Genomic DNA, 27,340 nt, shown 5'->3' with positions numbered 1-27,340 from the left:
CAAACTCAGGGAGGGTGATGGTGAATCTGAGCAGGGCCGTGCTGCTCTTAACGGCCCTGGCTCTCTCTCGCGGCACCCTGGACACGATCCAGTAGTTAATGTGCTGTGGGGAAAGGAGGCAGATCAGGATCAATGGGCAGGTGCACGTATTGTGGAAATGAGACACAGACACACACCCATCCCCAGGGGGCTGAGACATTGTGCGCAGGGTGGAATATCTGATTCATTGATTGCAGAGCTTTGGAAGAGGATTGTTGCCCGCAGGACGATTCTTGAATCCTGCAGGTCACAACTTGTCATTGTCTCTCTAGACTGGAACAATGTTCAGTGTCGGGGCTGGTCCCATCCTCCCTGCACTCCTGATTCCTGAACAATCCCCTCAGAAATCTCAGGGCCCGTCGGAGAGACGGGCTGATTCTCTGGGACCCTCCTGTTTCTCTAGGAAGGAGCCTGTGACTCTTCTCTGAGGACCCTCTTCTGGATCTCCCAGGAGGGGTTCAGACTCTCACTCCCCAAGCCAGCCAGGGGCCCTGTGGTTAGTGCTCAACACAACCAGGCAGAGCTCTGGCTTGAAGTCCCAGCTCCTTCCTCTGTCCTTCAAGGAGGAAGGGCCTGACACTGCATTGCACTGACTGCCCTGACCAAGGATGCCCACTGGGGGCTCAGCTAGGAGGACAGACTGGAAAATGGATCTAAGAGTGAAGGTAAAATTGCCCCCACCCCTCTCATCGGGCTCACCTCCAAGATGTACTGGAGCCTGTCGGTGTCTGGGGACTCTGCCAGCAGGTTCCCCAGCATGGCGTCCAGGAGGTCTGGCAAGACCCTAGGCAGATCCTGAAAGCAAGGGAGAGCCATGGGTCAGAGTTAGGGAAACTGGGGCTACACCTGCCACAGGATGGGAAGTGGGGTCTCTGGGAAGCACTGGTGAGACCCCAAACACATATCCTGGCCTCTCTCATTCACATCCCACTGCAGGCAATTAGCAAGGATTCATGGCAGGATGACAGCTGGCTCTTCAATCCATGACTTTAGCTGATCTACCTGCACTTGGGTGGTGTCCTTCTCCATGCCCAGGGTGAAGACGGCGTGCAGGGCAGCTCGGAGGAGGTGGGTCTCCAGCTCTGGCTCCAGGGCAGGTGTCATGGTGCTGGCAAGAGAGAGGAGCCGGCATTAGACTGTGCAGTGCGGGGATGGGACTGGCACCAACATGCAGGTGAAACTGCAGGGAAATAGGCACAGGCTGGCGAGAATGGAAACTGAGGCACCGAGCCAGGGAATGACAAGGCCAAGGTTTCTCAGACAGACAGTGGCAGGACAGGAATAGCACCTGTTCCCTGGACCCTGCTGCCCCTCCTGTATCTGATCCTGGGTGTGAGCCTCTCCCCAAAGCCGTTGCAATGTTACTGGAGTGAAAAGAACAGCCCAGCCAGGAGAGAGTGAACCTTCCCCCCACCTCTGCCAGAGGAGCCACCCTTGGGTGGTGACCTGGGAGTGGGAGGGGCAGTGACACCCAGCCGTGGGCCTAAGCAGCACTGGGGTTAGGGGAACTGGGCGGGAGGGTCTCGGTACCTGAGGTTGCCCACAGCAATCAGGGAGTTAGCGAGGACGTCGCCGGGTGGAGAGTTATCAGGCAGCTCCTCAATGAGCTCCTGTGAGACCCAACGGAGACAAAGGAGCGTGTGAGATTCGGGCCACACTGACACTTCTCAGTGAGGAGATTACACAGCCAGGGCCCCACACAGCCAGCAGGATCCCCCCACCTGCCCCCCGCTCCTCCGATTCCTGCCCAATAGTGACCACTCTCCGAGTTTCTCCCGTCTCTTCTCCCCAGTCTTCAGCCCCAGCAATCCCTGCCCTCTGCTGCCCCTCCAGCACCAACAATCCCCCATCCATTGGCCTGGGGAGACCCCTGCCCCTCCCATGTCTCTGTCTTTCCTCCAGCTGCTGGGCACCGTGTCTCGCTCACCACAATCCTCTCCGCCACAGCCGCCTTGCAGCAGTGCGGCTCCAATGTGTCCTGCCCTCTCTGCTGTGCAGCGAGACGCGGGGTGGATGGCGAGCAGGAACACGAGCTGCTGGGCCTCCTCCTGCACCCACCAGGAGTGGGGTTAGGGGAGAGAGAGCCAGTTAGCCAGGGTCCTCCCTGCCCCACACAGCAGCTGCAGGACTCAGGCCTGAATGGGGGATAGTGGGGACCCGCCCATTGTCCAAATCACCCACCACTCCACCACAAGCAGGGTCAGGAACTGGGACAGTGCCTGTGGGGGGAGGAGACCCGGCTGGTGTGTGACAGACACCCCCACCTCTGGGGTCCCAGATCATGGAGGAGAAAGGTCCCCATTAGGGCTGGTGGATCATCAGGGACAAGGCCCTCTGCAGGGGGTCAGGTGCTGGGAAGGGGCAGGACAGTCTCGGTTCCAGCACAGCTGGGATACGTTTGTACCTTTTCTCCGCCTTGGAGCTGCTCTCGGCTGTTATTGAGAGCAGCCTCCTCTGTGGCCACGTCCACCCATTCCTCCTCCTCGTCCCCTGAGTCCCTGGCGGTCCCTGCACCAGGGAGAGAAGGGGACAGGGTGACGCCTGCTGCCACTTGGGGGAAGGACAGGGGCACGATGGGGCAATGTGTCCCCTTCCCACCTCCGGGACCCAGGGCAGATCGGGCCCCACACTCCCCCCTCTCAGTGATGCCTTCAGCCCCCAACTCCTTCAGGAGCCCATAGCAAAGAGACCCCCCCACGCTGTCCTGGACTCCCTGGGAGGTGCCTCCCCCCAATTGGAGCACCAAGGACCAAAGTGGCAGCATCTAGTGTTAGTGGGGTTCATGTGGCTCAAGCCAGACCCCTGGGCTGGGGACCCGCCCCCATAGCACTGATTGAGGGCCTGGGCCCAGGATGTTCACAGCCCCGCCCTCACCTCTCTCTGAGCCCAGCCTGACTCCTCACCTAGAACAAAGCAGCGGCGTCCATCGGCCTCGCTGCTGCCCGAGTCCCAGGCACTGCTGCTGTCCCATGGGGAGCGGGCCAAGCTGCTGGTGGTGGGACAGGGATCCTCCACCTCCTGCCCTGGGGAGGCTGGAAGGTCCTCAGTGACCGGGCAGGGCGATGCCTCCTGCTGGGAATCAGGGCTGGGCTCCTGGGGCCGCTGCTGCCCACACAACATGCCCCAGAGTCACCCTGCCCGGCTCCCCTCCTGCGCTGGGTCCTGCCTGCCCAGCCGCAGCCTGGCCCAGCTCCATTTCGACCTGGCCTCTCCCACCTCGGTGCCTGCGCTGGGAGCGGGTTTTCTCCACCAGAAGGCTGGGCACTCCCACCTCCTGGCCTGGCCGGGAGCTCCTTCCCCGCCAGTGGGGACGGAGGAGCCGCTGTGCTCCTGGGGAAGATGGCAGCTGCTTCCCTCAGGCTCTGGGGCCACCTGCAGAGCCTTCTTCCTGAACATCCTCAGGAGCCTGGCCATCCTGGAACCGAGCGGGGAGCGGGCGTGAGTCTGGGGTCAAGGCAGCCTCTGACTAACCAGCCTGTTTGGTCCCTCCCCATCCCTGCCCCAGCCAGAGCAGCTCCTCCTCCCACCATAGGGGTGCATGTAATGCAATCTACACGCACTGGCAGGAGTTCATTGCATGATCTGCTTCCTGCTGTTTGGTTCTGGGCTGTTGGAGTACGGGCTTGCAAGCATCTGTGCACACATATTATACTAATTGCATCTAGACCACATCTCCCTAGTTTGTTTGTGAGAATGTCCTTATTAACACCAAGATGGATCACATCTACTGTTTACCCACCTCCACTAGGCCCGTAACCCTGCCAAAGAAGGAGCTAGGATTGGTTTGGAATGATTTGTTCTTGACAAGTCCATGCTCACTAGTCCTAAGAACCAAATTGTCCTGCAGGTGCTGACAAACTGATTGTTTAATAAGGAGTTCCAGTATCTTTCCAGATATGTTAATGGATGGGAAGACGTTCTTTTTGAGGGATCTCTGACGAGAACTGGGGCACAGCACTTAGTTTGTTGAGGCCATAAAATGGAGACAGGCACCTCTTCTCTCCTCCCAGCACCCCAGATACCTAAAAAGGTGGGACTCACATCCCTCAATGGGCTTTAAAAAAGACAATGGTTACAATGTGGCCTCGACCATTTCTGGTTTCTGCAGACTAGATGTTTTAGCAAAGTTTAGAATTCCTTGGTGCTCAATACCGTGAAACTCCCCTTTCTCCTTCACAAAGGGCTTTAACGCCCCTTATCTCACCGAGGCTCTCGACTGCCCAAAGTTGGAGAATTGTCCCTGTTCCCATTGCAGAGCACCCCCCACGACACACACACAGAGTCCTCCTGGTGGTGGGAGGGGAACAGAGGAAAGGACAGAAGATGTAAGAGATGAAGAGAAAGGAGGGAGGGATGGAGGAAAAGGTAAAACAAAAAGGACAAACCCTAATGTCCCCAGTGATTCTAAGGGACAAAATCCCAGGTGGGGAATAATATTCGACCACCTTAAGCTAGTGTTTTCCATGCCTAGAATTCAGCTGGCGCCAGATGCATAAGACTGAACAGGTTCCAAACCTCTCGGAGGCTCTTACCTTCTAAACAGGGATGTCTGTTTTCTAGTAAAATCAGGAAAAACAAAAGAGAAAACTCAAAAGAGGTTCCTCCTGGTGCTCATATACGTGAACCTAAATACTCTGTCAGTCCTCAAAGAGAGAGACCTCGAGAAGGAGACTTGCTGAAGCAAAGCTACAGGGGACCCTGAGGTTTCCCTGGCCCTGCGCCCCTGTCCTGCCTGGCTGATGTCAGCATCTCTCTGTGAGGTCACCACCTCCCCAGCACCTTTGACCAATAGGCTGAAGTCCTGCAAAAGGCCTTTGTGATGTCACTGCCACACCCACCCCTCCCCTGCAGTGCTAATGTTCTGCCGCAGGCCAGACACTTTGGAGGTTTGAGCTACTCCCTGTGGATCACCCCACTCAATGAGTGTTCATTCTAGGAAGCAAGCCAGCTAGACAGTAAAACATCACAAGCTGCTCCCAATGCTACACTCGGTTTCTCAGAAATGAGTAGACTTTATGGGCAGAAGAGACAGAGCATCTAATCTGACCCCCTGCATATCACAGGCCTCCTGTCTACCACAATAGCTACTGTTGGGGTAAACACATTCCAGAAAGGCATCTAGTCTTTATTAAATGACATCAAGAGACGGAGAATCCACCACTTTCCTTGGTAGCTTCTTCCTGTGGTCAATCATCCTCGCTGTTGAATATTTGTGCCTTATTTGTCATAGGAATTTGTCTCTTTTCACCTTCCAGCCATTCCCAAACCTCAGCCAGTATTTGTAGGTGACAAATCTCATGAATTGTCACAGATTGCGGTGTTACTAGAGGAGGTTTTGGAATTAACTGATAAGTCACTGGGACCAGATGGCATTCACCCAAGAGTTCTGAAAGAACTCAGATGTGAAATTGCGGAACTACTAATTATGGTTTGTAACTTGTCCTTTAAATCAGCTTCTGTATCCATGACTGGAAGATAGCTAATGTAACGCCAATATTTAAAAAGGGCACTATTGGTGATCCCGGCAATTACGGACCAGTAAGTCTAATGTCAGTACTGGGCAAATTAGTTGAAACAATTGTAAAGAATAAAATTGTCAGACACATAGAAGAACATAAATTGTTGGGCAAAAGTCAACATAGTTTAGGTAAAGGGAAATCGTGTCTTACTAATCTATTAGAGTTCTTTGAAGGGGTCAACAAACATGTGGACAAGGGGGATCCAGTGGATATAGTGTACTTAGATTTCCAGAAAGCATTTGACAAGGTCCCTCACCAAAGGGTCTTATGTAAATTAAGTTGTCATGGGATAAGAGGGAAGATCCTTTCATGAATTGAGAACTGGTTAAAAGAAAGGGAACAAAGGGAAGGAATAAATGGTAAATTTTCAGAATGGAGAGGGGTAACTAGTGGTGTTCCCCAAGGGTCAGTCCTAGGACCAATGCTATTCAATTTATTCATAAATGATCTGGAGAAAGGGGTAAAAAGTGAGGTGGCAAAGTTTGCAGATGATACTAAAGTGCTCAAGATAGTTAAGACCAAAGCAGACTGTGAAGAACTTCAAAAAGCTCTCACAAAACTAAGTGATTGGGCAACAAAATGGCAAATGAAATTTAATGTGGACAACGTAAAGTAATGCACATTGGGAAAAATAACCCCAACTATACATACAATATGATGGGGGCTAATTTAGCTACAACGAATCAGGAAAAAAGATCTTGGAGTCATCGTGGATAGTTCTCTGAAGACTTCCACGCAGTGTGCAGCGGCAGTCAAAAAAGCAAACAGGATGTTAGGAATCATTAAAAAGGGGATAGAGAATGAGATGGAGAATATTTTATTGCCCTTATATAAATCCATGGTACACCCACATCTTGAATACTGTGTACAGATGTGGTCTCCTCATCTCAAAAAAGATATACTGGCATTAGAAAAGGTTCAGAGAAGGGCAATTAAAATGATTAGAGGTTTGGAAGGGGTCCCATATGAGGAGAGATTAAAGAGGCTAGGACTTTTCAGCTTGGAAAAGAGGAGACTATGGGGGGATATGATAGAGGTATATGAAATCATGAGTGATGTGGAGAAAGTGAATAAGGAAAAGTTATTTACTTGTTCCCATAATATAAGAACTCCACTAGTAACCTCCCTCCAGCCTGACAGTTCACCTTTCAGTACGACCCGTTGTAGTCTCCCCTTTAACCAGTTCCTTATCCACCTTTCAATTTTCATATTGATCCTCATCTTTTCCAATTTAGCTAATAATTCCCCATGTGGAACCGTATCAAATGCCTTACTGAAATTAGATCCACTGCGTTTCCTTTGTCTAAAAAATCTGTTACCTTCTCAAAGAAGGAGATCAGGTTGGTTTGGCACGATCTACCTTTTGTAAAGCCATGTTGTATTTTGTCCCAATTACCATTGACCTCAATGTCCTTAACTACTTTCTCCTTCAAAACATTTTCTGAGACCTTGCATACTACAGATGTCAAACTAACAGGCCTGTAGTTACCCGGATCACGTTTTTTCCCTTTCTTAAAGCTAGGAACTATGTTAGCAATTCTCCAGTCATACGGTACAATCCCTGAGTTTACAGATTCATTAAAAATTCTTGCTAATGGGTTTGCAATTTCATGTGCCAGTTCTTTTAATATTCTTGGATGAAGATTATCTGGACCCCCCGATTTAGTCCCATTAAGCTGTTTGAGTTTGACTTCTAACTCAGATGTGGTAATATCTACCTCCATATCCTCATTCCCATTTGTCATCCTACCACTATCCCTAAGCTCCTCATTAGCCTCTGAAAGACTGAGGCAAAGTATTTGTTTAGACATTGGGCCATGCCTAGATTATCCTTAACCTCCACTCCATCCTCAGTGTTTAGTGGTCCCACTTCTTCTTTCTTTATTTTCTTCTGATTTATATGGCTATAAAACCTTTTACTATTGGTTTGAATTCCCTTTGCAAGGTCCAACTCTACATGGCTTTCGGCCTTTCTCACTTTATCCCTACATGTTCTGACCTCAGTAAGGTAGCTTTCCTTGCTGATCACTCCCATCTTCCACTCCTTGTAGGCTTTCTGCTTTTTCTTAATCATCTCTCTGAAATGCTTGCTCATCCAACTTGGTCTACAACTCCTGCCTATGAATTTTCCCCCCTTTCTTGGGATGCAGGCTTCTGATAGTTTCTGCAACTTTGACTTGAAGTAATTCCAGGCCTTCTCCGCCTTTAGATCCACAAGTCCTTCAGTCCAATCCACTTCCCTATCTAATTTCCTTATTTTTTTAAAGTTAGCCCTTTTGAAATCAAAAACCCTAGTCACAGATCTATTTTTGTTTACCCTTCCATTTAGTTTAAACTGAATTAGCTCATGATCGCTCAAACCAAGGCTGTCCCCTACAACCATTTCTTCTAAGAGATCCTCACTACCCACACCAAATCTAAAATGGCATCCCCTCTTGTTGGTTCTTCAACTACTTGGTGAAGGAATCCATCAGCTATCACATCTAGGAAAATCTGAGCCCTATTATATTACTAGCACTTGTCCTCCAGTCTATGTCTGGGAAGTTAAAGTCTCCCATGATCACACAATTCCCATTAGTATTTACTTCATTAAAAACATTAAAGAGGTCTCTATCCCTATCCAAATCAGACTCCTGTTCTAACAGACAGCAAACCCCCCAAAGACAGGGATAGAGCCCAGGAATCGAGATGGTGGGGAAATTTCATTGAAACCGTTTCTGTCCGAAAATCCCATTCAAACTAAACCAGTTTGTTTCTTGAAATCATATCAAGTGGCATGAAAATTCTTTGCAAAAATATTTTGTTGCAAAACAAAAGCATCTTCTGTGTCACAAAAAGAACAGGAGTACGTGTTTGTCTCGTCGCACACAAAGAGGAGACACTTAGATCTCAAAAATTAGATAAGATGTTTCAGTCTGAGCTAAGTAGTTGCTGCTCTTAACAATTGCAACATAATAAAATACAAATAAAATAGACTATTTCAGCCATTCTATTATGTCATAATCTGATCTGAGTAAACATGATAGGACACCTCATCTTATGCACTGCTCCTAGTGACGCTCTCCAATAGATCCCCATCCTCCACCTGTCGGGAGGTAGGTAGGAGCGGATTGTTATCCCTACTTGAAAGAGGGAGAAGCTAAGGCTGAGAAAGGAGAATTGACTTGTCTTAGGTCACACAGCCAGTCCGTGGCAGAGTTGGGAATAGGACCCAAGAGCCCTGATTTTCAAACTAACCATCGGATCTTGAATTTCAGACATTGAATGACCTGAATAAAGTGCTCTCAAGTGAGTTCCAGACCAGCAAGGGTTCATAGTAATTATTCAGCAAGTATTTTAGGAGAACTGGAATGGTAGAGAAAATAATGAACTGCAGAGAAGCAGCAAAATTTGTCGAACATATGACTGGTTATGACTATTTACTTGGTCTTAAAAGAAAACAACAGGGACCTGAGTCTCCTCCCTGTCAATAACGCCCTGCTCAGCCAATCAGGGTAGAGACCGAGGGGCGGGAGGATGAGGGTTCTCACCAGAGAGCCCAAAGGATGGCCCAGGTCACAGCTGGGGATCACTGTCTGAGCACTATTTCAGCCCCACATTTTTCGGTGGACCTCCCACAATGGGAGTTGTAGAGCAACCCCCACAACACACACACACCCCTCCTGGTGGTGGGAGGGGAACAGGGGAACAGACAAAAGAAGTAAGAGACGAAGAGAAAGGAGGGAGGGACGGAGGAAAAGGTAAAAGAAAAAGGACAAACCTTAATGTCCCCAGAGATTCTAAGGGACAAAATCCCAGGTGGGGAATAAAATTTGGCCACCTTAAGGTAGCGTTTTCCATGCCTAAAATTCAGATGGCGCCAGATGCATCAGACTGAACAGGTTCCAAACCTCTCAGAGGCTCTTACCTTCTAAACAGGGACGTCTGTTTTCTAGTGAAATCAGGAAAAAGAAAGGAGAAAACTCAAAAGAGGTTCCTCCTGGTGCTCACGTACGTGACCCCTAATACTCTCTCAGACCTCAAAGAGAGATCTCGAGAAGGAGACTTGCTGAAGCAAAGCCACAGGGGTCTCTGAGGTTTCCCTGGCCCTGCGCCCCCGTCCTGCCTGGCTGATGTCAGCATCCCTCTGTGAGGTCACCACCTCCCCTACACCTTTGGCCAATAGGCTGAGGTCCTGCAAAAGGCCTTTGTGATGTCACTGCCACACCCACCCCTCCCCTGCAGTGCTAATGTCCTGCCACAGCTTGCCAGGCAGGGCTGTGAGCGATTACCGTGAGTGCTAATGGATTATGGGTGCTCAGCCTAGCCGTATGTAACCCAAGCCGTGTGTGGAGATAAAGGACACTGCTTAATAGTCTCCTGAGAGCCTGCTGTCCAAGGGCACATACTGTTTCAAGTAGCATGGCTGGAGCTGTGATAAGGCCACAGAGCCAGGAAAGCTGAGAGCAAAGGTACAGGATATTTCTCCCCTTTACAGCCGCCTTCTCATTTGGTACCAGTCCCATGGCCAGCAGCATGCAGGTCAGAAACGGGAGGCCACCGCTGGTTCTGGTCTGGCTGTGAACGGGATGAGGGAAGAGATGTGAGGAGCTGGAGAGTGAAGAGGTCTAGGTTGGGCAGAATTAACCAGGCCTGTCGGCTGGGCCTCCCCTTCCCAGCAGCTAAGCCAAGCGTCCTCGTTCTGAAGACATACTATTTACGGGAGTGCCCACAATGAGCTCGGTGCTTTCCTGACGTTCAAGGCGGGCCGTGCCGGAGAGCTCCCAACCCAAGGATGGAGCTAGAAGTCAGGGGAAGGGGACCACCAACCAGGCAATGTATCCACAAGCCAGTGCTGGTGTAGGCTTGGGTCAGACTGGGTGGAGGTAGCTTGGCAGTCAATGGAGCTATGCCAATTTACACCAGCTGAGGAGTTACCTCTGCGTCTTTATGAGGGACTTGGCTATGGACAGGGCAAAGGCCTTGCAGATGAGCAGAGAGAGGCTGGATGTGGCCAAGTGTGGAATAAGCGAGGGTGGGACCTCCCTTTGGCCACCACCAGGGCACTGTGTGTCGGGGTGGGGAGAGCAGTCCCACAGACTCCTGAGAGGAGCGGGTTTCATGCTGATAGCCTGGCACACTGAAGTTCTCTGCTTGCACTCAGAGCAGCTACAGATGCAGTGCTTCCCTCATCCTGCCCCTGCAAAGTGCCTCAAACCCTCCCTGGAGATGCAGGAGTAATAAGACAATTCAGGCTTTAGACTCATTTATTTCTTAGCTTCTCTGCTGGGACTGACAGTGAATGCCCACTCTGTGGTGGGTCTGCGATGCAGATGCCAATACTACAACTAATACTTTACATGTGGATGTATAGACCTTTTGAGGATCTCAAAGCTCATCACAAAGGTGGCTAAGCATAATTAACCCCCGTGTACAGCTGGGGACACCGAGGCACAGCTCCCACAGTGCCCAGTTGAATGACTTGCCCGAGGTCACAGAATCAGGACTAGAAACCAGCTCTGACTCCCAATCCCCCGCCTTGACCACTAGATCACACCCCCTCCTGCTAGAAACTGGACTGAGGCCACCAGCTCAACACATCACATAGCCACTGAGCAGACAGGAGTGGAGAGTGACTTGGTCCCCCCTAACCTGGGCCAAATAGTTCCATAGAGTTTAAGGAACATAGGGACCATTTGAGCATCTAATCTGACCTCCTGCATATCACAGGCCATTACATCTCACCCAGTGACCCCAATATGGAGCCCAGCAATTGGGGTTAGACAAAAGCATTTCAGTCCTTGAGAGACTAGAACCAAAGCCAGGGAAGAAGCGGGGGGGAGGGAGATGGGCGGGGAGAAGAAAGAGAGGGAGGCCATCAGTGGGAGGAAGATGGAAAGGCCTATTGGGAAGAGGAGACACTTCTTTGCTGAGTTTCCCATCCCTTCCCTGGAAACACCCCTTGCGTGTGAGGGGCTGACTCCAGCCAACGGGCCCCAGCCTCTGTCCACAGCACCAGGGCCTGGATAGACGAGGGGTCGGCCACCTTTCAGCAGTGGTGTGCCGAGTCTTCATTTATTCACTCTGATTTAAGGTTTCGCGGGCCAGTCATACATTTTAACGTTTTTAGAAGATCTCTTTCTTTAAATCTATAATATAGAACTAAACTATTGTTGTACGTACAGTAAATAAGGTTTTTAAAATGTTTAAATTAAAATGCAGAGCCCCCCGGACCGGTGGCCAGGACCCAGGCAGCGTGAGTGCCACTGAAAACCAGCTCCCGTGCCGCCTTCGGCACACGTGCCATAGGTTGCCTACCCCGGGCTAGACCAAGGGACGTTTCCGGGGAAGGACCTTAACAGAGACAAAGCAAAGGGCAGCGAGGGTTAGTTTGGGTGAATTTCAGTGCACAGGAGAGTGGCAGGCTGTGATGCAGGCACGTGCAAGGCAAGCTCCCCCCTCCCACCAGTGCCTGCCTGGATACCCTCACCGCTCTGCCAGCCCTGGCTGCAAGCCCCCCCCCCAGCCCGGCCCGGGCCCCCCAGCCCGGCCCGGGTTTGCATGCACCGCTGCTCCGCTTTGCGGGGCCCCAGCGCCCCATGCCTGGACTGAGGCTCCAAGCCGGGCAGGGCTGGGTCCTCAGTCCCGCTAAGCAGCGCAGAGCAGCCAGCGCCCCCTGCTGACCGCACCTCGGCACTGCACCCACAGGAGGAGGAGGCGGCCCCCGTCCCAGATTCGCGCATGCGCATCAGCTACCCGGAAGTGGGGGGGGACAGACCCTCCCCCTCCCGCAGCGTTTCCCCGTCCCTTGGCCTCCTCGCACGTGCGTGCCGTGCTGCCTTTAGGGCGATCACGTGACTCGCGGCGGGCAAGATGGCGGCGGCCAGCGGGAGGCGTGAGCGGCTCTGAGCGCGGGGGGCTCCATCTCTGAGCGGGGAACGGGCGGGCCCGGGGCCCCTCCCCGCCATGTCGCGCCTCATCGTGAAGAACCTGCCGAGCGGGGTGAGTCCGGGGTGGATGGGGATGATCCGCCTGGGAGGGGCCAGCCGCGGGGTCCCCATTTGCGGGGGCATAGCCCCGAGGGGGTCCCCATTTAAGGGGTAGGTGGGGGAATGGGCATAGACCTTGGGGGGAGTCTCCTCTTGGGGGGAGAGATAAATTTGGGAAGGGGGGTTGGGGGAGGGGGAAGGATGGCTGTAGTCCTAGGCGGAGGTGGATTGTGGGGAAGGGGTGGGCTTAGTCTGGGTGGTGGTGGTCCTACATGCAGAGGAGGATAGGATGTAGCCCTGGGGACGAGAGGTGAAGCGAGGGAAGGGTCCAACTTGGGGAGGGATGGTTAGGGTCCTGTGGGGGAGTAGAGGTAAATTGGGGGATGCACTTGGCAAGGAGGAGAGGAGGATACAGTCGGGGGGGCGGTGTCCCATGTGGTGCAGTGTGTGGGCTATAGCCGTGGGGGTGGGAGGGGAGGTGAGTGGGGGTATCCCATACTGGAGAAGGGCAAGGAGAGTTTGGGGCCGGGTTTAAGGTGAGTTGTTCGGGCTGGAGGGACAAGGGTTAGGGGCTGCCTCTAAGTTGCAGGACTAGGGGGCACAAGTTGGGGATTGCGCTGCATTTTAGGTCTGAAGGGTCTCACTCACTAACCATTACGCTAGGATTCTTACCCTGGGCAAGGAGGAGCTTACTTCTTAGGCTGAGTTGTGGAAGTCATGTGGTGGTTGCTGTTTGTTCTGGGTCAGTGACAGACTTGTGCTTTACAAGGCACCAATACAGAGCTCCTGCTCTGAAGATCTTGGTGTGACAGACAGATATAGAGACAACAGGGCTGGCTTGCAAACTGAGAGGGAATTGGACTGTTCTCAGTATAACTTGTACTTTAATATTAGGGTGATGAGGGCTACAGCAGTGGTGCCCTAAACATTGTGTTTCTGAGGCATCATAAAGATGAAGCCCAAGTGTACTTCGACTGTGAGCTTTTCAGTGCAAAGACTTGTCTATAAACCACCTTCCACCCTTTTGATGTGCCTCCCTGATGCCCATCCTCTTTTTGCAGATGAAGGAAGATCGCTTCCGGAAGCTGTTTGCAGCCTTTGGCACGCTGACTGATTGCAGCCTGAAATTCACCAAGGATGGCAAGTTCCGCAAGTTTGGATTTATTGGCTTTAAGTCCGAAGATGAAGCCAAAATGGCAATGAATCATTTCAACAAAAGTTTCATAGACATGGCCAGAATCACGGTGAGTTGGCCTTAAAATGAAATGTTTGCTTCTTTCTCTGGGAGAAGTTTGCTACTTGATATTATTTTACTCTTTAGGATGAATTAATCGTGTTTGTGTATGTAGAGGAGGAGGGGAGCTTCGCTAAACTCAACTGGCTATACTTCAGTGGTGGAGCCTTGTTTATGGACTGATTCTCAGGCATCCCGGTGACTTGTGTTAGTAATTATCCCTGCTGCTGTTCATGGAGCCAGGTTTGATTTCTAGTCTCTTGCTCCCCCCCAGCAAGGGCTAGGAGTACTGTGGAAGCTAAGGAAAGAGTCCTTTGCCCAGTATCCAGCCTGAATAAGCAGGCTATGTACTGGGCAAATATGTGGGAGATAAAATCCTTCCCTTCCTCTGTCCCCACGAGCCACAGAGCAGCTGTGGAGCTGTTGACTACTTGGGCCCAGTAGCTGGAATATATTCTCAGACTCCATTCAGGGGTTGGGGACAGGAGGATCTGCCGTGTGGATACTTCAACGTGATCAACATGGCATTCCTCCAGCATCCTATTTCCCTGGACTCAGTGGGACCATACCAGTTCCTCTGCCAAGGGAGCCACTGCAGCGGTAGGGCATGATCTTCAGCATTTGCTCTTCAAGCAGAGGAAGGCAGGTGAAAATCTTCTTAATTTGATGGTAAGGGGAGCAGTCCGACTCAGGTCTGCAATACAAATTGAATCGGTTGAGTTAGTCTACTCTATCCTTTGCTCCAGCCGTGCTGGTCCAGGCTAACCTGATTTAAAGTCTCAGATTTCTGGGCTGAAGTTGTGTGTACGCTTCTTAACGGTATTTGAGAAATTTACATTTTCTCTTGTTCTATGGAGACAATGCACTGGATGACAGTGGAGAACATAAGTTTGTTTAAATATGTCCAAAAATGATTAATATAATTACAGGCTTCCCTCCACTGAAGAACCATAAACATATGGTTCTGAATGGGCCCTTAGCATGGTAGTGTCTAAGCCTTTCTGCTTTAAATGCAACTGAAATAATAAAAAGTAGGACTTGTTAAAAGGGGGCTCCTTGTTGGTGGCTCTTTTCAGGTAAAAAGAACAGGAGTACTTGTGGCACCTTAGAGACTAACAAATTTATTTGAGGATAAGCTTTCGTGGGCTACAGTCCACTTCTTCGGATGCTGTAGCCCATGAAAGCTTATGCTCTAATAAATTTGTTAGTCTCTAAGGTGCCACAAGGACTCCTGTTCTTTTTGCGGATATAGACTAACATGGCTGCTACTCTGAAACTTTTCAGGTAGAGTTCTGTAAATCATTCGGTGACCCATCGAAGCCCAGAGCTTGGAGTAAACACTCCCAGAAGCCTTCTGCACCAGAGAAACCCACCGATAAGCCCAAAACAAGTCCAGCTCCCACGGAGACAAAGAAAGTAAGTCACACTTGCTTTCCTCGGGTATGCGACATGGACATCAGAGACTTTGTCTGGGGAAGTGCACCCTGGTGGCTGCAGCAGGCGATCTGGAATTCGGGGATCCCGTGTCCTATTCCTGGTTTACCATTCGCTTGTGATCTTAGTGAGCACTTTCTGCCTTTTTCCTGATCTGTATAATGGGGTTCGTGGCTATCTGAAAAGTATGTGTTTGCTTCTTTCAGGATAAAAAGAAGAAAAATACAACAGGAAACTTAAAAGAGGTGAGTTGAGAAGAGCAGCATGTGAAAATTGTCCATTTGAGAAGAGTTTGATATAGAAAGTATGGGGTAGAAATTGCTGAGTAGTCTCTGCATCGATCCTGTTCTCGGAGCCAGGACTTCTGGGTTCTGTTCCCAGCTTGAGCAAGTCACTTGACCTTTCTGCGTCTGTTTCCTCATCTGTAAAATAGTGAACTTTGTAGTTGTCTCTGTTGCGTGCTTAAAGTGCTTTGACATCCTCAGGTTAAAGGTGCTTTATAGAAGTGCAAAATACTTATTAGACCATTAAGAATTTCACTTGTTGCCTCAGAGTTACTGTCTGCACTTGTGTTTAATTAGTAGCATTATAATTAGGAAGGAGTACTGCTTCCAAGGCTGTTGATTCAGGTGAGACAGGTGGTTTAACTATGATGTAGCCTATAACACTGGATGTAAATGGAGCATAATTGTCCGCATCTCATGGAAGGGAAATCAGCCCTGGCAGGTGAAAAGCAGACTCCTTCCCTTGAGATCTTATCTGCGAGGAATTACACAGTGACCCTGATCTAAACTTGGCTACATGCCCCAGTGTCTGTCTTCACTACTCATGTGTGTTGTTTTTTCCAACAGCTGGAAGGAGATGAGGCATTCAGAGAATTTTTGGTGGTTCATCAAAAACGGACTCAAGTGGCCACTTGGGCTAATGACATGTTGGCAGAGGAGCCCAAGACTGGGAAATCGAAGCCGGTGGATGATTATCTGAACTTTGACTCGGATGAGTCAGAGGAGCTCAGCGAAGAGGAAGAGGGCAGGGGCAAATGCCACAAGGAGCAAGAAACCACAGGCACCAAAAGTAAATTTCTCCCTCGGCTCTGTTCATCCTTCTCTTCAATGGTGTACTGATGTGGGGCCTGATCCTGCGGCATGCTGAGCAGCTCCTGGAAAATGCTGTGTGCCCTCAGATCCTATTAGAGGTGTTGGGAATTGCAGTAGCTCAGCACCTCACAGGATCGAGCCCTATATCCCAAAAGAGGAGATACAAACTGCGTAGTAACTATGGTTTCAGCACGTTTTATCAGTGTGGGTAACAAAGGGTGAGGCCCTCAGTCCCTCTCCACTGAGCCTCCACTGAACTGCAGACTCCCTGGTTCATCTGCCCAAGTGAATCTCTCCCATGCCTCAGTTTCCCCTCCCCTTTATCCATGTTGTCTGTTTAAATTGTGAGCTCTTTGGGTCAGGGATTGTGTGTGCATACGGTACCTACCACAATATGGCTGTAATTTTGATCAGAGCCTCTAGGTGCTACTGAAAATCAAATAATTGACTGAACTGAACTCTTTTTTAGGTGACACATTTAAGTAACTATCACAGATTGAGGTGTTCATAGAGAGGGTTTTGGAACAAACAAGAATAACAACCCCTAGCTCTTATCTAGCACTTTTCGTCAGGAGATCTCAAAGTGCTTTACAAAGGAAGCCAATAACTGGGGAGAAATGTAGGTCTCCGGTGAATCAATGAACAATGCACATATATCCTGGCCACGTACCGTGCTTCAGATTTCAGCCGAGAGTCTGATACTCGTCTGCCTATTGGTCTCCATTTGCAAACCAAAGCCAGCTCCTCTATAAGTTGTGCTCGCGGCAAGTCCGTGCAAAACCACACTTGTATTACTGTTACCTTGGCTCCTTCCCTGCCACCCAACTCCATCTTTGTTCACCTGTCACACCTTGTCCTAAACTAAGATGGAATTTTCTGGAGCAGGGCTTGTCTTATGCCTGTATAGTGCCTCGCACTTCAGTGCCTTGGGTGCTGTAGTGATATGGATAACTAGTAATGAAGAACCCATTAACGTGTTTCCATGTCCTTGTGTATTGCTGATCCAACTTTTTAAATAGCAGAGTGTTTTTAGTGCCAGGGAAAGGCCGACAGCCTGGAAAGCCAAGTTGATCCCTGTAGGATGAACGTTAGCAGAGCAGGATTCTCCCCGCTGTATGGAAAACCTCAGTGGCAGGAGGGAGGCGTTCAGATCCATGGCCTGTTTCGCCCTTGGTCTGTTTGCTGAGAGAGTGTAATGCCAATTGCACTGGTGACTTGTGATGGGACCCCTCTCTGCTGGGAATCACCAGACCATCTAATCAGTATCACCCAACAGCCCATTGGATAGTAACAGCTTCTCATCCTTACCAGCTGTGGCTGGATTTGATCACCTGACCCGAGAAGAGGCAAGGGGATTGGTACTGGGATGTAAAACCTGAGCCATCCTCTGGTGCCTCCTGTGCATATAGGGCGTCTGCTCTTGCAGTAGCCCAGCTGGGCAAAGGGCATGTGGGGGCTTGTGCTGCTATGGGCCGTTTGCCCCACTGGGGAAATGGGGTGTGTGTGCATGCCCAATATCTAATGCCCATCTCTCTTCTCTCTGGCAGTAAAGAAGAGCCCCAGAGAGAAGGCAGCTGCCAGGGCAGAGCTCTCCGATATGGATTACCTGAAATCTAAAGTGGTGAAAGATTCCTCGTCTTCCTCAGCCGAGGAGGAGAGTGAGGAGGACCAGCTGGACAGTGAGCAGCATGAGGGGGGAAGCGAGGATGAGAAGGAGCCCAGCAGCTTGGAAACTGTCGGTGCCCAGGTGGAAAAAGGGGCAGAGCTGGAAGGACAGAGCAAAGGGCAGGGGACAGTGGTGGAGAGGAAGAAGAAGAAAGGAGCAACATTGGAGGTATAACCGAATTAGAGCTGGGCCTGAGTTGTAACCCTGGGTGCCAGCTCCTGGCTCTGGAGTTGAACTTGGCAGCTGCGGTCCATCTCCATTCCTACGGGGAGAGATTTCCAAATCTAATGGTCTGTGTCCTCCTGTCCCTCCCGTAACACTGGGTTTGCAATGAATAATCACTGTATCTATTCTAAATAGATGCATTTGTGAGAGAGGGAGGATGGCCCGGTGACTAGGGACTTGGGAGACATGGGTTCAAGTGCCTTCTCTGCTCAGGATGCTGCCAGGAAACACAGGCATGAACGGGGACATCACGGGGAGAGGGGAGCAAGGTCTCCTTTCATTTGAGCGATCTCATAAAGGCAAACACTGTACTAGCAGCCATTCAGGATGTAGCAAGCACAGATGCGAAGTTTTGGGCCTGCACCTGATTTTAGTCAAACCCAGATATAACACAGTACATGGACAGTTTGTGTTTTGGGTTCAGTTCCCTTCTGTGCCACAGACTTCCTGTGCAAACTTGGGCGAGTGTCTTAAACTTAGTGTGTCTGGCTCAGTTCCTCTGCTGTACAATGGGGATAATAGTTGCCTACCTCACGGGGGTATTATGAGGTGCTCTGACAGTACAATGATGGGGGGCCATATAAATACCTGTGCTTTTGTTTTGTATGTCTCCCCGTTTAGCGTTTTGTCTCAAAGGGGCAGTTTTCCATAGTGGTCTCAAAATCAGTCCCCTTGGTTGTCAAGTTGTGGGGCAGTGCATGGAGAAATGTGAAACGGATTAAATTATTTGACCATTGAAGGGAATTTAATGGTACGTTCCCTTACTGTTACATCATTAGGCTAGGTCAGATACTCTGAAGTCTTTGGGGATGTAATTGGAGCCATCTTGTCTAGTATGCCCTTGTCTAGTATGCCTTGTTAGTCACAGGATGCCCAGGGCATATGTACAGGATTACTGCCCTTAGTAGTGATTAATCCTGTGTTTTACTGTCTCGCCCAGGTTGCACTGTAACTGACTAGACATGCTAGCCAAAACTTTGAAAAATGACTAGAGATTTTCGTTGCCCAACTTGACCGACCTTGAAGAGGCCTGAATTCTAGAGGATGGGTGGTTGGTGCACTCCGAAATTTGGAGCCCTTTAAGATGTCTCACATACAGTTGGCCACGCGGAATCATCAGCTGTTTTATGAACACTCTGGCACCTGTGACTTTCCCTGACTCTGGGGGTTGTCTCTAAGTACCCGAGCAAGGAACGGGCAGAAACTGGGAACTAGTTATCTGCATGCAGGCTCAGGCCTTTGACCTTAAATAAGGCAGGAACCTCATGGAGTAACAGAGCTGCAGGCCAAACTAGGGCAGGTGCTGTATATATGTGGGATCTGTTAGACCCACTGGAGGGCTGAAAGCTTGAGGCTCTCTAAGGCAGGGCTTGGAAAACCTACTGGCCTGCCAACTAGCCACATCTACATGTCAGAAGCGGATATAAAAGATGAGGTGGAGATCCAGGGGTAACCCATTTATGTGAATCCCAGCCCTTCCATCTCCAAGCTTCTGGGATTCCCTGATTGCTGCCCAAGGGTGGAAGGGATGTTTGTTTGTCTTTCATATCCCATGTGTGCCCATCAGCCGTAGTGTATCAGTGCCTAACTGAACCCTCTCCCCACCTCCAGCTGTTGGAAGGGACGAAGCGCTGTTCCTCTCTGTTTCCGCCCTATCTGGGTCTCCTGACTCTGTATGTGAGGGGTGGGAGTGAATCATCTGTTACTCTGTCCTTTCCCCAGCCTCCTGCTTGCTGGTAAGACTAGCTCCATGGCATCAGGCCTCCAGCTCTCCTATCTTTACACTGTGCGGCCGGCCACGGTTGTCTGTCTGTTGGTCCGGAAACTGTTCCAGATTAAACCTCTTGCTAAGGATGACTTTTCAAATGTTGTCTCTCACTTTTTCCTCTGTCCACCTGAAGAATCGGGCCAACCCCAATGTAGCCACCACGCCGTACACAGTGAAGCTGCGCGGTGCCCCGTTCAATGTCACTGAGGTACGTGCTCTGCCATCGTGGCCTTCCCGCTCCCTCGTTTAGGGCTTAAATCGTGCTTGCAACAGGGAAGAGGACGATGGTCCTTGGATTCCCAAGGTCTGCCATTTAGCAGTCAGCAACTTAAACCAGCAGGTGCTGTGCAGGGGCTTCTAGGTATCTGCAAGTTAATGGGTTAGTTATGAGAATGGAATCTGGCTTGGTATGTTTAGACTGGGGGGAGGGATAGCTCAGTGGTTTGAGCATTGGCCTGCTAAACCCAGGGTTGTGAGTTCAATCCTTGAGGGGGCCACTTGGGGATCTAGGGCAAAATCAGTACTTGGTCCTGCTAGTGAAGGCAGGGGGCTGGACTCAATGACCTTTCAAGGTCCCTTCCAGTTCTAGGAGATGGGATATCTCCATTAATTAATTAAAGACTGTAGAGAGTCCCTTGGACTCTAAGTCTGTCCCTGGCTGTGTTTATGAAAGGTTTTTGTAGGATCTACTCAACATTCGTAACATTTACAAAAGTAGGCCCCCGAAATCTGCCCGACTTGCTAAAATTCTTGTTTTCCTCTTTTCTATTTGCAGCAAAACGTTCGAGAATTCCTCTTGCCCCTGAAGCCGGTGGCGATCAGAATAGCAAGAAACGTACATGGGAATAAGACAGGTACTGGCTGCGGGGGGTTGTGCATTGTGGGTGCAGGAGACAGCAGAGATGTCATTAGGAATGCTCTTTCCGTGCCGGCCTTTGCTGTCTCCTGTAGCTGTGGTTCCAAATCGCTACGAATTGCCCCATTTCTCATACCTCAAGTTCCTTTGACTTACTCCAATCTCCTTACCTTAGGCTAGGTCTACACTAGCGGGAGTGTCGACCTAAGATATGCAACTTCAGCTACGCGAATATCTTGGGTCGATTTACCTGGCCGTGAGGACGGCGGCGAGTTGACTGCTGCCGCTCCACCGTTGACTCCGTTTCCTTCCACCTCTCGCTGTGGTGGAGTTCCGGAGTCAACAGCAGAGCTATCGGGGATCGATTTTATCGCGTCATTGATCGATCACTACCCGCCGATCCAGTGGGTAGTGTAGACGTACCCTTAGAATGGAGTTATGAGGAGTGACACCATCAAAATGGTGTCCTTTGCCCTACAGCTCTGTTCCCTGTGTGCAGTGGGCCACTTTGGTTTGCTTTGCTGACCAGTGGGATTTATTGCTTTCTGCAACTCCAAGCCCCGCAGAGCCAAATGGGAGATGGCTTCTGTTCTGGTTCATGCATCTTCTGTAGAACTGTTAACTGGAATTTGGTTAGAGGTCCTTTACCTTGAGGTTCAGCTCTTAACCACACCTGGAACCGAGTTGGGTCATGGTTATTGGTGATGGTGCGTGGACCAGAAGGGACGCAAAATGAATCCAGGGCTGGTAGTGTGTTTCCAATGTGTATTGTTTTCTTTTCATAACCTTAGGGGGGTGCATCTTCTATCCCGTCATTCATTCGAGGCATGTAAAAACACATGGAACGCATGGGGTGTAGCTGCCAAATCAGTTTACGACCATTTACATGCACACAAACAAGAACAAAAGTCATCTTAAGCAATCATTTCTCTTTAATGAAAGATCCCTTCCTGTCTGAAATCTGATAGTTGGTTTTCAGCCCAGAGTCAATTTGTAATGGGAGCTAAACACGTGTTTATGGAGATCCAATACAGAAAAAGCTGGCATCGTTAAGTTGTGCTTAACTGGCTAGTTAGTGCCAGTGTGTGTGTACGTACGCACATCCGCATACCCCAGGTGGTGCTCAATTGAACCTGATTTCCTTCCAGGTTACGTCTTTGTTGATTTCAACGGCGAGGAAGAAGTACAGAAAGCCTTGAAACGAAACAAGGAATACATGGGTAAGGGCAGCTTGTAGGTCCTCGTTACTGACTGTAATGGGTCTGTGGGTGTTGTGATGCTCTGCTGTAAGCCCTCTTTGCTGTTAAAGTGTCAAGTGGATTCTGGTCTGTCTCTTGATTTTGCTCTGGCAGGAAATGATGTCGATCACGCTCGCAGACCAAACGCAAAGAGCAGCATGATCTATAACCCTGAGTCTGTTGCTCAGGTTCATTAAAGAACCAAATGCTAACCTGTCGCAACCTAACCAAGTAGTATGGGGTTGGGAGAGCAGGGCGTGTCATATATAAGCTGTCGGACTCTGGCCCAGGTTGGTATTGGCTTAAAGCTGTCGTCATCTGCTGACTGGCTGGCCTCTGTGAACCAAGTTAGTGAATTTCAGTCCAGTAGCCACATCACAAAACCCACTCTTTCAGTTGGGAGTCTGAGCAAAGAGGTCAGGGATTGGCTGGGTCTTGGGCACTCTTCCCTTTTCTTCCCCACAAGTCCCACCATGACAATGTGACCGAAGCTTGCTGTGCAGCAGCCTATGCTGTATCTCTGTCTCTGGCTGCATAGAGAGCTCTGACCTGTCAATGTAGCACGTTTCACCCTCACTAACCCTCCTGCAAGAAACCTTTCGGGGAGCAGTCCCAATCTTGGGATCTCTGCTGTACAGGCCAAATGCTGCAAGCTCGCTCTCAAAGTCACTTCTCTGGTATCTTCAAAAACGTCAGTGCTCTGGGATCAGAAGCAGTGGGCAAGAAACGAGGAATTCTGTCTTCTCATACTAAATGACACTGAGATGGGTACCATAGAAGCCGTTACAGTAGAACTCCAGCACTTTTGTAGCTCCTGGTGGTAGGCCAAAGCTCCATTATGCACCTGGGCGAAGTGTCTTGGTCATTCCATTTGTCTTAAACCTAAAAACGATGATTTAAACCTGGCTGAGATGGCACAGTGGGTTAGTGCTGGAGCCCTGTGTTCAAATCCTGCACTTATCCCAGTCCTCAATGAAAGCCGGTCCTATATTGCAAAACCATTATTGCATGGAAGCCCAGGACTGGAATGGAGAGAGGTCATGAGAACTAGAATGCGCTGCCCTGACTCTGTGAGGCGTCTAGCCAGTGGTGTTCTCTCATTTTGAGGTGCAGCATGCTTTCCCCAAAACATCATTAACATTCTTCTCCCAGAGATGGGGTGGGCTGCATTCATTTGGTGGGGGGGAGGGGGCATTCCACAGGAGGTCAGTGGAGTTTTTCCAGCTTACATCGGCAGTACATTTGGCTCAGTATCTTTGGAGACGACCATATGTTTTCATTGTCTGGGCTCACGTCCGGCTGAGGCCTTTGGAAGTGCCTGAGAGGTAAGGTTCCCCTCTGTGTTGTGTGTGGCAGGTGGGCGCTACATTGAGGTGTTCCGAGAGGAGAGTGGGCTGAAGATGAAGCTCACCCGGAAGGGCGAAGACCAGCCCTGGCAAAGGAGGAAGAAGGCTGATGAGGAAGAGGAGGACCTCTCTGAGTCAGGAAGGCTCTTTGTCAGGAATCTCCCTTATACTAGCACCGAGGAGGACTTGGAGCAAATATTTTCCAAATATGGTAGGGAATGGAGCTCCACTCAGCTTCCTGCTTCCCCCCAGCAATCTGAGGGTTAATCATCAGTGCTCATTTGGGTGCAGGGGAGGAGACAGCTGTGGTACTCTGTTAGCCTGCAGATGCCCAGATACTACAGGGATGGGCACTATTTTAAAACTAAATCTTTACAACTGGAACCCATTTCAAAACTCACGGTCATGTTTGACCTCCTGGTTGGCAATCTCTGTATGGAGGAGGCCATCTAGGCTGAATTCCCTTCCACCTCCATGACATCTCCTCCTAGCTCAGGGTTGAGTAGGATTTATGGAGCCCCAGTGTGCCACTGGAAGAGAGAAGATTGGGTGATGAACTGCCTCTCCTTCTGGCCCCGGATAGATCTGGGTGGCCTGTAAGTTGCCTAGTCTATGCAGCGCATCAAGAGGCCATGTTCCTCATGTCTAGATGCCTGGGGAATCAAGGCACATTGCTAGTGGGGATGTTATTCCTGGGGGAATTCTGCGCCACTGTGCATGTGCAGAATTTATGTCCCCCACAGATTTCCTTGCTTCCCTGCAGAAAAATGACTTTCTGTTGGGGAAGCAAAAGGAAGCCACAAGAGTGGTCATGTGACTTTCCCCAGCAGTGTGTTTTGGGTGCCCAGGACAGCTGGCAGAGAGGTAAATCACTATGGGGCAGGGGGCGGGACTGGGGAAGACTTGGCTGGTGGCTTCTACCCTGCACCTGGCTCAGCTGCCAGGCTGGGCTGGGGAGGACGGGACTTCCTCTTCCCCTGCATGGCATCTGGGGCCGGGTCAGACCCACCCCCAGATTTCTTCCCTGGTTGCAGGAAGCTCTGCAAACTCTCTTACCCCCCTGCTTCCTGTACCCATTGCTCCTCAGCTGCAGGGGTGGGTTCCCTGTACAGGGAGCTGCTCCCCCATCCGCCCAACCCCTGTAAATCCAGACCCCCTCATACCCAACCCTCCTGCTGAGCCTCACTCCCCTGTACTCAGAACCCCTGCAATGAGCCCCAATTCCCCTGCACCTCGACCACCCCGACGAGCCACCCGCATCCCCACCCCACCGAGTCCCCACTAGTTGCACCTGGATCCCCACCCCACTGAGTCCCCATCCTGGGGGAGTGGGGGTGGAGATGTACAGTGATCTCCCACCTCTGGGCAGCCAGTGGCCTGTGCTTCCCAATGCCTTGCTGGAGCCTCCACATTTATTTGACAAATAAAATTTGCAGAATTTTAAAATACTGTGCGCAGAATTTTTAATTTTTGGCACAGAATGCCCTCAGGAGTAGGATGTGGGGGAAGTCGGTATTCCTGCTGGCTTGTACCAACTTGGTAAATAAAGGTTTCCGTATCCATGCGGTCAACCCTTGAGCAGGCCCAGATTCTCTGAACGCACATCTCCTTGCACGTGCTAAGCTGACCCAACTTTCGGGCTTCGTTCCATCAGCTGGGCTCCTGCAGAAGACACCAGCTCAGAACCCTGCTCTGCAGTGCCTGAGAAGGGGGCATGTCTCATGGAAAGGATTTGCCTTTTGCAGGTCCCCTGTCCGAGATCCATTTCCCCATAGACAGTCTGACCAAGAAACCCAAGGGATTTGCCTTCATCACCTACATGATCCCAGAGCATGCAGTGAAGGCCTTCGCAGAAGTGGACGGGCAGGTGTTTCAGGTACAGTGACACTAACTCGCCTGCATGGTTAGGTTGTGGGGGAAGGGATGTTGGGTCACGGATTATTGCCAGAAGGTCAAATGCGTCTGGTGGTGCCACGGTGCGCTGCTCAATGGGATGCTCAGTGCATTGAGGAACAGAGCGCTGTCAAGATGGGAAGGGCGAGGGCAGTAGTGTAGCAGCACCAGTTTGCGTGGGCCAGTGGGTTCCAAAAACTCCAAGCTGCTGCTCGCTCGGTGCCATGCAGAGATCATATGCTGTTACCAGAGGGAAAGAGGTTGGAGTTCATTGATCTTTCAAACTCCCTGTTGGGCTGCTCTGGTGCGTTGCGTTGATGCCAGCTTGAAGTGGCAGAGAAGGAAGGGGAGGTCCTCCCAGGTCAGGTTGAAAGGCCATTGTGGGAGGAAGTTGCATGGGAGTGCTGCACTGACTAGTTCATCTTACCTTGAGGCAGCGAGACTTTTTTTTCGTGAATGTGGATTCAGAGGCACTAGGTCTTGTGCTGTCTGTCTCCTAGGGCAGGATGCTGCATGTGTTACCTTCCACCATAAAGAAGGAAGAAGGGGAGAACCTAGATGCTGAAGGATCCTCTTCCTACAAGAAGCAGAAAGAGTCCAAGGACAAAGCAAACAGTGCCAGGTACAGAGGGGAGTGGCATCACACAGCAGGGGCCTTTTGTTTTAATATGGCACTAACTGCAGAATTCCCCTCTGGGACCAGAATTGAAATGTGTGCGGGGTATATTAAGGAACAGGGCCAGGAAAATGACCATTACATTGCCCCTCCCTTGACTCTAGTGTCCTCGCATCTTCTCTCTTTCTGGCCTCGGCTCAGCCAAAGAACCGGGATGCTTTTTTGGCTCATAGGAGTTGCCTTACCAGATCAGTCCTTCTAATCCAGTGTCCTAACTCCAGCGGTGGCAGGCTAAACAGAGCCCAGCCAATGCTCTGTAACTGTGTAGGAGTGAAGCATGTCCTATTCCACCGAAATGCAGCCTTTCTGTTTTCTCTCCCACTACTTACAACCCGCTTGCTCCCCCATCCTCCTCCACATTTTATCCTCTACCCTTCCTCCCATTCAGTTTGTGATCCTTGTTGGCCCGCTGGGTGTCTCTTCTGTGTCACTCTGAGGCAGATGCCAGTTGGAAGGTGTGAATGATCTTACAATTTAGGCCTCTTATTTAATTTTCTCTTCCTCGGCCTCTAGCTCTCACAACTGGAACACGCTGTTCATGGGCACGAACGCTGTGGCAGATGCAATCGCACAGAAGTACAATGCCACCAAGAGCCAAGTTCTCGATCACGTGAGTTGGATTCTAGCTGGGGAGCAGCGTTTCAGTCTGTGGATGGAAGCGTGTGGCCTGCAGCTTAAAGGCTGCCGCTTTGGGTGTCTTTCTTCGAAGGGTCTTAGCACACCTCATGGTACCATGAACTACGTTTCCCTTAGTACACGTGTCCATGGAATGCAGGGTGGATTTGATTTAAATCAATTTAATTTAAATCACTAGTCAGGAAGACTCAATTTAATCATGGTTTTCTACATAAAAGTGCATTCTTGTATTAAGGTTATAACAACAAACATTGTCTTCACAACTCAGAGATAGATGTAGGTTTCATTTTTAGAAGGTACACACTATACCTTTTTAAAGTGATTTATTTTGAAAACTTTTCAGATTAGTTTTACAGCTATATCAGAAAATAAATGATTGGTTATTTCATTTACCAAAGGTAATTAAAGCAGATATTTATGAAGTCACTGGCAGGTGAACTATCCAATTCAACAGGTTAATCATTAATATTTGGAGGATTTTCTTGCCATGCTGTATTAAGAGGAGAACATCACCAGACAGACATTTAAATTGTTTTGTTTAACTAAAACAACAACGTTATGTATTCTGGATTTTTTTTTCAACAGCAAACATATAATATTTTAACAAAACAAGCATGAATTTTTGAATTTAGTTAAACATTCAAGTTTTTTAAAATAGGTTTGTTTTTGTTTAAATTGTTTTTAACTAAAATAGCTAAATGAAATATTTTTTTTAAAAAAACAACAAACTTTTTAAAAAAACAAC

General features: G+C 49.9%; 1 protein-coding gene across 1 annotated transcript in view; it reads left to right on the top strand.

The window, feature by feature from the left end:
- The first annotated feature begins 12,326 nt into the window (after nucleotides 1-12,326).
- The window catches only part of RBM19 (RNA binding motif protein 19), a 114,523-nt gene continuing 99,509 nt past the window's right edge, over nucleotides 12,327-27,340 (top strand). The window contains exons 1-13 of the mRNA XM_054006694.1: nucleotides 12,327-12,539; nucleotides 13,588-13,770; nucleotides 15,045-15,176; nucleotides 15,401-15,439; nucleotides 16,046-16,268; nucleotides 17,839-18,125; nucleotides 20,084-20,158; nucleotides 20,726-20,804; nucleotides 21,955-22,026; nucleotides 23,401-23,601; nucleotides 25,136-25,266; nucleotides 25,784-25,905; nucleotides 26,473-26,569. Coding sequence (XP_053862669.1) covers nucleotides 12,504-12,539; nucleotides 13,588-13,770; nucleotides 15,045-15,176; nucleotides 15,401-15,439; nucleotides 16,046-16,268; nucleotides 17,839-18,125; nucleotides 20,084-20,158; nucleotides 20,726-20,804; nucleotides 21,955-22,026; nucleotides 23,401-23,601; nucleotides 25,136-25,266; nucleotides 25,784-25,905; nucleotides 26,473-26,569 — 1,677 coding nt within the window. The 5' untranslated portion in view covers nucleotides 12,327-12,503. The remainder of the gene's footprint in view (nucleotides 12,540-13,587; nucleotides 13,771-15,044; nucleotides 15,177-15,400; nucleotides 15,440-16,045; nucleotides 16,269-17,838; nucleotides 18,126-20,083; nucleotides 20,159-20,725; nucleotides 20,805-21,954; nucleotides 22,027-23,400; nucleotides 23,602-25,135; nucleotides 25,267-25,783; nucleotides 25,906-26,472; nucleotides 26,570-27,340) is intronic.

The sequence above is a fragment of the Malaclemys terrapin genome, chromosome 16 (assembly GCF_027887155.1).
Source record: "Malaclemys terrapin pileata isolate rMalTer1 chromosome 16, rMalTer1.hap1, whole genome shotgun sequence".
Classification (NCBI taxonomy): domain Eukaryota; kingdom Metazoa; phylum Chordata; order Testudines; family Emydidae; genus Malaclemys; species Malaclemys terrapin.
This window is presented reverse-complemented; position numbering and strand designations above follow the sequence as displayed.